This window comes from Paramormyrops kingsleyae, chromosome 22, assembly GCF_048594095.1.
Source record: "Paramormyrops kingsleyae isolate MSU_618 chromosome 22, PKINGS_0.4, whole genome shotgun sequence".
Taxonomy (NCBI): domain Eukaryota; kingdom Metazoa; phylum Chordata; class Actinopteri; order Osteoglossiformes; family Mormyridae; genus Paramormyrops; species Paramormyrops kingsleyae.
In genome coordinates this window covers 14581899-14593998 of record NC_132818.1, presented here as the reverse complement: position 1 = coordinate 14593998, position 12100 = coordinate 14581899, and the positions used below count along the sequence as shown (strand labels likewise).

Sequence of the window (12100 nt, the reverse complement as noted above, 5' to 3'; positions counted from 1 at the left end):
GACAGGTACTGAAAATGCTCCATAATTTGCTAACCCTGCGCTCTGATCCCGGGCTTCACGTGTGTATATGTATGTCTCAAGGGAGAAAAAAAAGTTATATGAGAAGATAAGCATTCAAATGTACCTGCCCTCGCACCTGTACAAATGGAAAATAAAGCGTCATTTCATATTTTCATCACACTGCATTCGTCAATTTCAACATTTTACGTTTCCATTGGAGTCTTTGCAAAAGCATGCATTTAGGCTATATGAGGTGTATATGCGCTCCAATGTACTGGCATTCCGTCCAATGTGTACTCCTACTCCAGGATACCAATTCTCACGCATCTCACGCACTTCCACTTTCAGGTTCTCGGGGTAATGCACGAATTCTTACAGCAAATTTATATTAATCTATCATAAACCTAATTAGCTACATCAAATTAGCTACATCAAAATCGCCAGGGCAGCTTGCAAACCCTACAAACTATTTAGGTAATTTATTTTAAGATAATAAAACTGTTGCATACATATTGTAAATGTGTGTGCAGACTTGTCTCAAATTGAAAATATAACTCCAGTCAGCTGACCTGAGTTGGCAACCCTGCCTACTTTGGTGCCCTATGCTTCATAGGACCCTTTTACGACCCTGTACCGGATAGCAGTTGTAATAGAATATTCATTTATATAATTAAGGCAGTGAATAAGCATATTTTGTTATTAAAAAGGATGAAACTCATAAATGCTCCCAAACACGAAACCATGAATCATTGTGCATAGGCTGAAATGATTATAAAACCAGAGTACGGTGTTCATATTCAAGATAACACACAGAACTAGTAGGCTATTATATAAAACTTTAACGATGTGTGAGCAGGTGTGGATTTCCTTTTGCAGAAAGACTAATGGCTCACTGGTACCGTAGGCAAATTTAGAAATAAATCGTGCGCAAATTGCAAACACTAAACATTAAAATGAAATACAGTATAAAATAATGTGAATTTAAAATTATAATCTAAAATAAAATTAATAAATTTCGTCGAAATACAAATTCAGCGGAACCTTTTATAACTTGTTCCCCTTGCAAGGTAGGATCCTATTGAATGTGACGCTCCTTGTAGTGTAAGGTAATCGTCTAACATGTAGTATTTTACAAAACTTGTAAAATGTTATTTAAATGTGGGTGACGTTGGAATAATAGTTTTGTTTATAAATTTATAATAATTAATAACAGCTATTATGGAACAACAGCTTGTTTTTGCGGGAATTTACGAGAGTACGACGAATATCTGGTTAGGTGCCCCCTTGTGATTGAAGGCGGCGTGTGGCAAGTATCTGAAACTTGACAGCCACGGGGATTTGTGGCGCTAGATCCCCGTAAGTTTCACCAAAACTCTTTGTGTCCTCTGGGTCTCAAACTAACTGGGAATTACAGAGAGATTGATGATTTTGGATAGCAAACGCGTGCATTAGAGAACATTACCAAAGTAAGTGGTATGGAATGGGTGCGACTCGGCATGGCGTTTTGGATTTCCAAACTAACCAGTATTTCGCAGCCTAATTTTTTATTTGTTGATTTCCTAGTTTTGAGCCATATGAGCAAGGCTCGATACGGTAGAGGAGAAGGGATTTGCTGCGATTTGAGGAGGGGAACGGCAGCTTTTCTGAATCGATGGAAAGTCTGTGTCCCAGGATTTTTTTAAATGACGTATTGCAGAATGCATGAATTTCATATCGCTTGTTTTTCCGGAAAAGAGCATTTATCCCATTGTAAACAAGATAGAATGTAGCACTCTTACTATGTTTCCCGTGAACAATTTTATGTGCACTATGAATAAAAAAAAACTAAGTTCTATCAGCATCTAAAAAAAGCACATTCCCTGCCTTAACAGTTCTCATTCCAGACTTCCATGTGATAATAATTCATCTGACTGCACTCGTATATCTAACTGCTTGCAGTTTACTTGTTCTAGTCCAAATTTTTTATAGTAGATGGGCTTTATTTTGCATTCAGAGAGGAGCCTATTAGAAACAAGCGTTTCTTAGGCTGTACTGTTGGCTGTGCTGTTGAGTGAGGTGTTTTAAGCTTACCACCAGTTCAGGCTTGGGTAGATATGATACAGTTTCTCTCGGTGCTTTGCCTTCCAGGAGCACCATCAAGTCCTGATGCCCTGGGCCAGATATGGACCAGGTCACCTTCCGCAGTGACACTGTGCTCTCCGACGTCCACCTGCTGATTCCCAATGCACGCCACCTCATGGTCCGCCTCAATGCTGCAGGACAGCCAGGTAACGCGGAGGGGGGCATATGACCTGACCACTAGGGGCAGTAGCAGCCGAAATGATCCTGATTTAAGTCTCAGTGACTTAAATTTTGTGCGTTTGTGTAAGCAGCAAGAGCAGAGGTATGCGACAAAGCCTGTCCCTGTATGTCGGTCAGTCTTGACAATTTCCTTAGTGGCATCAATCACCAGTCACGCTTCAGATACTTGTCCTTGTTGTTTATAATGTGGCGCCCCCCTGTGGCCTCTGGAGGAATTGACACCGTCATAGAGCTGTATCTAATGGTGCGTTCGTTTTTCTCTCAGAACTCGGAAATTCCGAGTTGAGTGACATCACGTCCGACAATCTCCCGTTCGAGCTACCCACATCTCGGAACAAACATGGCTGCCTCCATGAACACACATTGCTGTGTGTTGTTGCTTTATATTTTAGCAGATTTGGAGTTTTCCAAATGGAGAAAATGGAGAAATGGAGATTTTTCCGAGAGACAAACAAGAAACACGAACTAGTCAAACCACATTAAAAGCTTTATAAAATATTTTAATACATTCATAGCGATATTCTTTTTTGGATCGGTAAACAAACTACAAACAAACCAAGTCGCCATGTTGAAATTACGTCACAGGGGCAACTCGGACAACAAAATCTTGTCCGACTTATTCCATTTCAGACTATCTACAATGTAACAAAAGTCTTACATACATGTGTGTAGACGTACTAGTCTCAAATTTAAAATCTCACTCCAGCCAGTGGACCAAAGGTGGCAACTCTGCCTATGTATAGAATACAATGAAATTGTTACTGAATGCCTTCTCCACAGACTACAGACAATGCAGAAGACAGTGCAAGGTTACAGTACAGAAAAAAAAATACTAAGTAGGGTTGGGTAATTGCCGGTACTATTATCGACATTGCAATTCTGGCATCGCAGCTGGGTTGAGATCAGGCTTTCATACTGTACTGCAGTATAAGTTAATTTTATAAGCAATGTTATTTTTCAGTGCAGATCCGGTAATTAGAAATATCGGTGATGAAATTCGCCAAGACTGGGGGGGGGGGGGGGGGGCGGTTACGTTTCGCTAAATCATTTATAAGAAACAAAACTCAGCAAGCTTTTAGATTTTAATGATCCTTCCTTTTCAAGATGATGTAGTATATGTTTAAAATTAAAGTTTACCTCCACTGCTTCTGCACGAGCTGTGCGTGCACTTTCAGAGTCACTCGATCGTAATCATTTTCATACTTGCTTTTTAAATCACTTACAGAAGTGTTTGTGAGAAATTGATTTATTTTGAACTCCATTTTGTTTTTAACATTGCAGAAATATATATATAATTATTGCAGAAACACAAACTTCCAGTATCGTGCAGCCTTAATATACTAAATAGGACATGCTAACTACTGCGAGAGATCTAACAACATATAATGCAACATTCAACATGAAGTAGTAAAGTGATACGTGGCAGAGCAAAGTACTAATACGATGTGGAGCAGTGGGTAGAATATAGAGAATGGTGCAGCCATGTCACAAAATTAGCAGGTGAGTGTACAACATTTTATGGCACAACAAGTGAGACCAGAAACGGAGCCGACCAAGATGATTTTCTTGCACTGCCCTCTGGTGGACATAACTTGTAGTCCTTCCTTGTTAGCGTAGCTGCCTTACAAGCAGTAGGCCTAACCTCAATTCCCAGCCAACTGAGCCGAACTTATCAAGAGTTTCCCCCCTGAAATAATGAAGTTTATCTTTATAAACATTTATATATATATAAAAGTATATTAACGCAGCTTGGGACGTGACATAACAAGGACATATCTCTCCATCATCTCATTGGCTAAGCCAGTGGGGCGTTTGCTTGGCTGAACAGCCAGCAGGCCGTTAAATGCAGTGTTTACATCCGCCGTGCATCAGCAGTGGAAACCTTTCCATCTGCGTCAGTACGATTGCCGTGAAACTGTCAGGCCTGCTGTTCTTGAAGTTTTCCACGGGGCACATCGAAACGTGACATCTGGCCTGTCCAAAAAGCCCAGAATAGAACAGAAAGACAGAAACCTACCTACTTGGGGGGGGGGGGGGGTTATTATCATGGTTTTTGGGAAATGGTTTTGTTTGTGCTTCTGCGTGCTGTTGAAATTCAGCACGTTCGTTTTAAAACTGGACTCCACATCCGTAAAGGTTTGGGTTGTGACTCTGCATTGTATTCTCTGCTTTTGATGTAACATTAGGATGTTTTCTGGTGGGTTTGGCTCTGGGTCCTGATTGGGGTGTAACAAATAAAAAGCAGGTGGGGGTTAGTGGTAAAGGATGATCAATGCTCCTCTGCAGATGTACTGCATTGATTGCATGTGACATGTTCCCTAGTAAGAAATAACAACCTTAGCAAGCTTTAAAGCCTCCAACTCCCTATCAGTGTATTATATTACCTTCCATTTTATATTAAACCTGATCTCAGCAGCCCATCTTTGATGCAGCAGGGGGTAATAGATAATAATAGAGAGATAGAAAATAATGTTTGTGGGGACCGTCCCTTCATTTCTATTGGAAAAACCCTAATCCCAACAATGATGACCTTAACCCCTAACCCAGCCCAAACCTTAACCATAAGTAACCAAATAAAATACAAGATTTTTGGCATTTTTAGTTTTTTTTTAATTGCGATCATAGATTTTTCTAAAGTTTCCCCTTGTGGGGACTTAAAAATGGTCCCCACAACATGAAAATAACAAGTTTTTTATCACTTTGTGGGGACTAAGTGTCCCCACAACGTACTATATACATACCTCCCAAACAAACACACATACATTATTTTAGTTTCAAGAGGAAATTAAAAAAAAAAAATGTTATGAAAACACATTACCCATTAAGAATAGAAATGATTATTTCTTGTTTTCCTGTGTAGTTTTTGTTTCCCGGTTCAAGATTCTCCAGTGTTCCGAGGGCGTTTGCAGCCTGGATGGAGGACAGGAGGGGGCGGGGGAGCAGAATGAGACACAGACCCCCCCGCAATCTCTTGTGGATGAAGATGGAGATCTGGATGTGGTCAGGAGGCCCAGGGAGAGTCGTACCTCTGAACCAGACCTTAGAATTCGCGACAGAGTGAATCCCACGATCCTCAGCAGGGGCGAAGCCACGGAGCTGCAGTGGGTGGATGAGGAGGAATATTCCAAAGACGTGATTAAAATCGGTGAGGCTCCCACAGCGCTTTTAAGATCATGGGGGGGCAGACAGGGAGCCCCCCCCCCCCCCCTTTAGAATAACAGGCGCACTCTGGTATCTCCTGTGGGGTCTTGAGCAAACGTACAGTGGGAGCAGAGAGAACGTGCAGAAGCAGTGGTGTTTATGCATGAGACGACAGCAGCTTACTGCCAACAAGGCTGTTCATCTATTTCAAGAATATCACAACTAAGGAACCTGATTGTTCCCTAACTAAAAATAGTCCACTATTAACGAGAACCTTCGGAGAATTCCGTGGAGTGAAGCATGCTGGATTCTGAAGAATTTTAATCACCATCAGTTTAACTTGTTTTATTAAGGGCCTGTCATGTTGATTATGCTTAACATTTGGCAGCACACTCCTGCGTTCATGTGTAATCTGATGGGTTCTCTCTCTCCCCCCCCCCTATTGAGTAGAACATACAATGGCCACACCGTTAGAAGACGTAGGGAAGCAGGTGAGCTCCACTAGCTTCCTCTGTGCTCTGTCTCCTGTTGCCTGGCGACGGTGTCCGATGTGATGGACACCTGTGGTCTCCTCCAGGTGTGGCGTGGTGCCTTCTTGATGGCCGACTTCATCCTCTCCCAGCCGGAGCTATTCAAAGGATCCACGGCACTCGAACTCGGCGCTGGAATGGGTTTCACCAGCCTGGCCATGGCAACTGTTGCCAAGCGGGTCTACTGCACAGGTACAGGTAGAGAAGGGCACTGCCAGTCTCTGCGGGCTTTTAAGAAGGTGGCAGAAGTCATGTTGCAGCCTTAAGATGGATACAGAAGGTTTCTTTTATCTGAGGGCTGAAATAGGTTAGCTAAAAATTGTCCAGCAGCAGATATGCGTAGCACAATAATGCAGGTGCACTGCAAAATGATGAGAGAGCAAGATGAGCTGGATTCCACACTGCCAGCTCTGTAAAGCTTATTTATTGCATACTGGCCAAACTGTATTTCAGACGCGAATTTTTCCAAGTACATGAGAGACCTTGGATAAGAGCGATTTAAAAAAAAAAAAAAAAAAAGAAAAAAACATTTTCAACGAATCACTTTGTCTGAATGAGTGTGGCTTGTCTTTATGAAAAGAACTTTCCAGAAACCTCAAGGGAACTGTTTGCGAAAATAATTATTGAACTGGGTGAGCCAGACTGAGCACATCACTCAGTTAGGATTCGGTCGGCTGTTTGGCAGAATAGCCTTTTGTACTGGTCTGCTTTTGTAGAAAAGAACAGCCTGGATCAATTATTTGAATGTGAAGAATTATAACAGAGGAGCTCTTCACTCTGAGGTAGTGTAGTAATGTTCTTCCTGATAAATGATTAAAAGTGCATTTCTACATTATGTGCCGATGATTTCAGCCTTGAAGGTCATATTTGAGAGTCCCTTGACCAGCCAGGAGGGGGATAACTTGACGAGACAGTGTCACCAGCAATCTACATTAAAGCAACGTGACACTATTATTCCATATAAAAAGCTGGGCCTTTTAAAGTATACTTTTACTGTTAACAATCTGGAGAGATTTTCCTGCCCAAAAATAGCAATTAGCACAATGCCATTCCCAAGGAACTTGTGTGTATATTTTTTTTAGAAAACAGAGTATTTGGAAAAAGATGTCGGCCATGAAACTGATTTGTTTTAATTATAAGCCATGGTTTATGAATATAGCTTAAACTGCCAAATGAACAACTCTTTCAAATGAATGCTACTTCATTATGTCTATTAATGAAGTTCTGTAAACTTTCTTACTCTAGATCACCATCTGGTGCACTGAATGTAAATGACCTTGAGCTTTCTTTTTTTTTCCAAGTATGAATAACAGATAGGGAACAGATATAAGGCTTGACGAGAACTGCTTTGTATTCACCAGCACAATAAAACGGGAAGCTGAACATTTTCTGGCAAAGAGCAGTTAAGGTAGACATATAGTAAGTAATAATATTAAATAGTAAACATATAGTAAGTTGCATACTGCAAACACACTGATAGACATACATGCAGTCTTGCTGTTTACTGGTCTGTACATCTATATATATATATTCATATATGTGCATGCATTTTTAAGGCATCTTCTTGTGTTGTTAAATGTGCTGTTTGTTTGTAAATCTTTGATATTGCGTATCACACTGATCTTAAATTGAAATGTCTGTCTTTTTAACTTTAATATGTTTCTGTGTTCTGTTAGATGTTGGCCGTGACCTTCTAGGCATGTGTCAGAGGAACGTGGCTTTGAACAGGCATCTCTTGGAGTCCGCAGGTGAACCAAACGCACGCCGGCTGACTTTTTGAATCGAGGGGCCGCCTCTTTGGAGCTGGGCTGTGCTTTCATGCTTGATTACTTTCCTTAAAATGCGGGATGTTACAGCCCTGCATCCAGATGGGCTCTCGTTTGTTGATTAACGGTTTGCTGCCATTTTATTCGGAAATTAATTTGCCTTTGCTGGACCACCTTATCATTCCGTTTTAATTCATCTCAGTGCTCCTCGTTAGCGCTACCTGCTAAATCCCTGCGTAGTTTCCCGCTAGCTTGAAGTCAGGCCTCCGTTCCTGTAGCTCGGCGTTTCCGCCTTTATGGCTCGGCACTGAGAGTGGGATCAGGCACTGTCGCCACCTGCTGTCATTCCGTGGTACTTCCACGCTGTTTGCCTGCCTTTTCTCTCTCTTTTGACGGAACCAGGGCCACGTCAGATGGTGACTCTCGCTCCCTTTTCTCTCTGACAGGTGGTGAAGTCAAAGTGCGTGAATTGGACTGGATGGGAGACGATTTCCCTTCAGGTAGAATGGCGTAACATTCACCTTCTGCACTAAACTGGAAGGCTGCTCTCATTCTCTTCACAGGCTTAAAGTCGGTTCCTGCAACTATTATCATTTACACAGCTAAGATGTAATATTATTCATACGATGGATGGTACTACTTTTATTATTGTAGTATTGTAGTATCAGATGATTTATAACAGCACCTTCAGAGAGGACTGAGGACACAGATTGGACTTTTGCACAGCTCGTGATTGTGCAGATCTACAGCCAATCACGGCCCTGCATTTTGTCCCCCAGAGACCCACAACCCCCCGGTCTCAAGTCCACCCCTAAACCCTTAATGTCTTTAATGACGGCATGATAACAGTCCCTCATCTGAATTCCACACTCCTGCATCCTGTTCTTGGTTAGATGCGGCCTCCGAGTTTGGCTGGTCGGAAGAGGAGATCGCGGACCTACACGACGGCACCACTGTGCTAATAGCTGCTGATTGTAGGTGTTTGAAAGTAACCCCCCCTCCCCCCTCCACCCCAGACCTACGTGTATGACACCACTAAGAAGAAATTTTGTCATTATAAAGTGGAAAAAATCTTTTTGATTAAAACCTGTTTGTGCCCCTCCCCCCCCAACAGTGTGCTATGATGAGGATCTCACGGACAGCTTGTTCCGGACACTGTATAGAATGACAAGCAACCTCCACCAGCCCAGCGCCATCTACCTGTCGATTGAGAAGCGGTAAGCTGCTCCGCTGGTTAGGGACGCGCTCGGGTGTGGTCCAGACCAACCGCCGTAGTTGATTTCTCTGCCTCCCAGGCTGAATTTCACCATCCAGCACCTGGACATTTCCTGCGAAGCTTACGACCACTTCCGCCGCTGTCTGAGAGACCTGGGAGGTCTGACTGACGGCAAGATGAGATTCTCCGTGGAGTCGGTGGAGACGCGCTTCCCGCAGTTCTTCGAATATGAGCGCGTGGAGCAGCTGGTGAGATTATTCGCATTCCCGTACGGCAGCCGCGTTCGGCACGACTATGCGCCACTAGAGGGTGCTGTTGTGCTCCGGCGATTGCATCCACTTAGTTCCACTTGGGTAGAAAAATGCATTACACTGCTGGACCCTGGAATGCAGCGCCTGGCACAACAATTTAAACAAGCAAAGCAGCATTTTCGCTTCACAGGTCATGAAGTTGCGTCTTTATTATGCTCATTAGTAACGTGTGTAGTGATTTTATTGATTTTCTGACCTGCAGTGTAGAAAACTTTCGCTGATGTAGTTTTGAAGCTTTACTAGAGTCTTATTGATTTAGTTAGAATATTCCTCTTTGATCACTGTATCTGTATTGCCAATTTGCTAATCCACTCTTCCTTTGTCTTGTTGCAGGAGTTGTGGAAAGTAACAGCTTCATTTGTTTCATTAAAAAAAAGAGAAAAACCTGTAATCCCTGTGCCATTGGAAGGGGCACCGAGTCCCAGCACGCAATAGATTAATTGCAGTACATAAACTGTGACCCCTGGCTTTTGAATTTGTGAATGAAACGCAAATTCGGCCATTTTCCAGTTGGTAGCTGAGAACTAGGTGTGATACCCTGGTGATGCTTCCCTCTATGCAAGTGATGGCTGCGTTGATAGATATAGCGTTTTAACACATCTCAGAAGCCAGGCGCCGCGACCTCCGGAGGTACGATCAGCAGCCCCTGTACCCCAGAGGACTCGGATGTAGCGGACGGACGTCGACACCAGAATACTAACACAAGTGGATGTTAACCTCCACAGCTTGCGTGGGTAATTTTCCACTCAAACTTTTAATGTTTTTTTTTTTGCAGTGTGTAATCTATAGAGTTTGTTTAAATAATTATGCAGTGGTTTTCCGTTTAAGGATTGCTTTTGTTTGACTTGTTTTAGGAGGTTTGTCATAGTTAAAAAATCAAGTGAAACCGAGTAACAACTGTGTGATAAACGTGATTATATCACGATTGTTTGTCGATGCGTTTTGCAGTTTGTGTTTATTTAACAAAGTGGCTTTGATCGAGGTGACACATTTTAAAAAGAAATAACATTTAATATTTATTAAAGTGTACAAGATTTGTGTGGTGGCTGGATGTTTATCATTTGGTTGCAGAAATGTATAAAATATACAGTTTAGCTTTAGATTATTAAATCAGCTGAACTTGTTCCCGGTTGCTTTTATATTCGTTTACTTTTCTTTTGGGGTAGAAAATAATCATGTTATTTACAGTACCAGTCAAAAGTCTGAACACGCCAACTTTTAATGCATTTGTCTCTGTTTTAGATATGCCATTCATCTTATAGTAAACAACCTAGAGGTGATGAAGTAATACATATTAAATATTGCTAAAACCGAGGAAGTGTTCAACATCGCAATTTTTTCAGGTATTACACTCTTCAAAATAGCCCCCTTTTCTTCAATGACAGCATTGCAGACTCTTGATATTCCTTCAATCAGCTTACAGATGTAGCCATCTGGAATGCTTCTCCTACAGTGCTGAAGGAGTTCCCACACAAGTTCTGGACACAAGTTGGCTACCTTGCTCTTACTATCTGATCTAACACATTCCAAGTTGGGGGATTGGGGGGCGGGCCAATCATCTGTCGTAGCATCTCTTTCCGTGTTCACAAAATGATAAGATAATAGGCTGCAGTACTTGCATAACCTCGATATGTGCTTCGGGTCGTTGTCTTATAAGCTTATATAAGCTTTTTGTGAATGTGAGGGTTAAAGTTTTATTGGTGAGTGAAAATCTATCTAAGGGTTAATACTAGAAAGCATTTCGGATGACAGACCGTCCATTTTATGACCCGCATGGATCCTGTTTTCACAATTGGATTAACAGGGGAAAAGCACGCGGCACCGCATCAAAAATTACGACACAGCTAGACTTTATAAAATAAGAATTTTACTAGGTGCGTCCTGATTCATGAGCAGCACCTATAAATTTTGCATAATTTGCTAAGTTAGGGACACCACATTTCACAGAATCCCTTTCCATGTAACCAAATACACCACCAGAAACCTGTTATTTTAAACTTAAATTAGGCGGACATGAGGTTTAGTCTGATGTTTACATCCAGTAATCCAGCAGCGTCGTGTTTCACCGGGATCAATTGCAGCATTTATACATACGCGACATGCTGCCTCACTGGCACCCATCTGTGCTGGATGCCGATTAAAGTAGCAGACATTAGGGGGGGGGGGAGGTCTTTGTTTTTTTCTTTAACTGCACGCCTCGCACAGTTTACTCTGAAGGTCCAAATGATGAATTAGTTTTCAAGATGGCGTGCATCGGGGTGCGTCTCCAAGTCATCGCACGGCGCACAAAGGCTGTGTTTTTACAAGATAAATTGCGGAGAGCCGTCTTGTTCTTTTCAATAATCCTATCGATGTGGGGAGGGGGGTCGCTTTCTCTTTAGTAAAACATCATTGCCCTGTCAGTAAAACGTTGCCCTGAGTTTCCGAGCGCTGCCTCCTGCACAACAATCACAAAATCTCAATCTTAAATCTCAAATTCATTGCGAAATTCAGACAGAATTTAATGACACCTTTTCATAGATTCAATACAGCCACGAGGTATTTCTTGCCAATATAAGAAAAGTTACAGTATTAACAGGACACTGTTAAGCTTGATCCAAAACTTGATCCAACCAAGTAGCCTATTTTTAAACCAAATTTTTAACCTAGCTAATTACTAGTAATTAAGTATTAAGTAGTTTCCTTGATTCTGTAGTAACTGCAAATGACGTGTGACATTTAAGGGCTATTTTTTTTTAAATCAGATGCGGCATACGTTTCTGCAGCGTGAGCGAAAACTAGCTCAGTCTGGTATGAAGATAATTCAATCACCTAATTAAACTAATGTTTGTTGTT

The 12100-nt window shown here is 41.9% G+C and overlaps 1 protein-coding gene across 5 annotated transcripts; it reads left to right on the top strand.

The window, feature by feature from the left end:
- The first annotated feature begins 935 nt into the window (after positions 1–935).
- Positions 936–10579, top strand: mettl22 (methyltransferase 22, Kin17 lysine). Of its 5 annotated transcripts, none has more exons than XM_023821688.2 (12): positions 1068–1106; positions 1277–1356; positions 2128–2267; positions 5162–5446; positions 5893–5933; positions 6020–6164; positions 7649–7720; positions 8185–8238; positions 8632–8712; positions 8853–8955; positions 9034–9202; positions 9599–10579. In XM_023821688.2, the coding sequence occupies exons 3-12, from the start codon at positions 2162–2164 to the stop codon at positions 9698–9700; spliced, it is 1158 nt and encodes a 385-aa protein (XP_023677456.2). In that variant the 5' UTR covers positions 1068–1106; positions 1277–1356; positions 2128–2161; the 3' UTR covers positions 9701–10579. The 5 variants fall into 5 exon arrangements, with proteins under 5 accessions (XP_023677461.2, XP_023677459.2, XP_023677456.2 ...); XM_023821690.2 differs by having other exon boundaries at positions 1083–1101; XM_023821693.2 differs by lacking the exons at positions 1068–1106; positions 1277–1356 and adding an exon at positions 936–1067.
- The last annotated feature ends 1521 nt before the right edge of the window (positions 10580–12100 follow it).

What these genes read in the sequence shown, in the direction of transcription:
- mettl22 (XM_023821693.2), top strand. Translation starts at nt 2,162, where the DNA reads ATGGACCAGGTCACCTTCCGCAGTGACACTGTGCTCTCCGACGTCCAC. An exon ending in CAAGCGGGTCTACTGCACAG is followed by an intron (nt 6,165 to 7,648) that starts GTACAGGTAGAG and finishes GTGTTCTGTTAG; the next exon opens with ATGTTGGCCGTGACCTTCTA. An exon ending in ATGAGCGCGTGGAGCAGCTG is followed by an intron (nt 9,203 to 9,598) that starts GTGAGATTATTC and finishes GTCTTGTTGCAG; the next exon opens with GAGTTGTGGAAAGTAACAGC.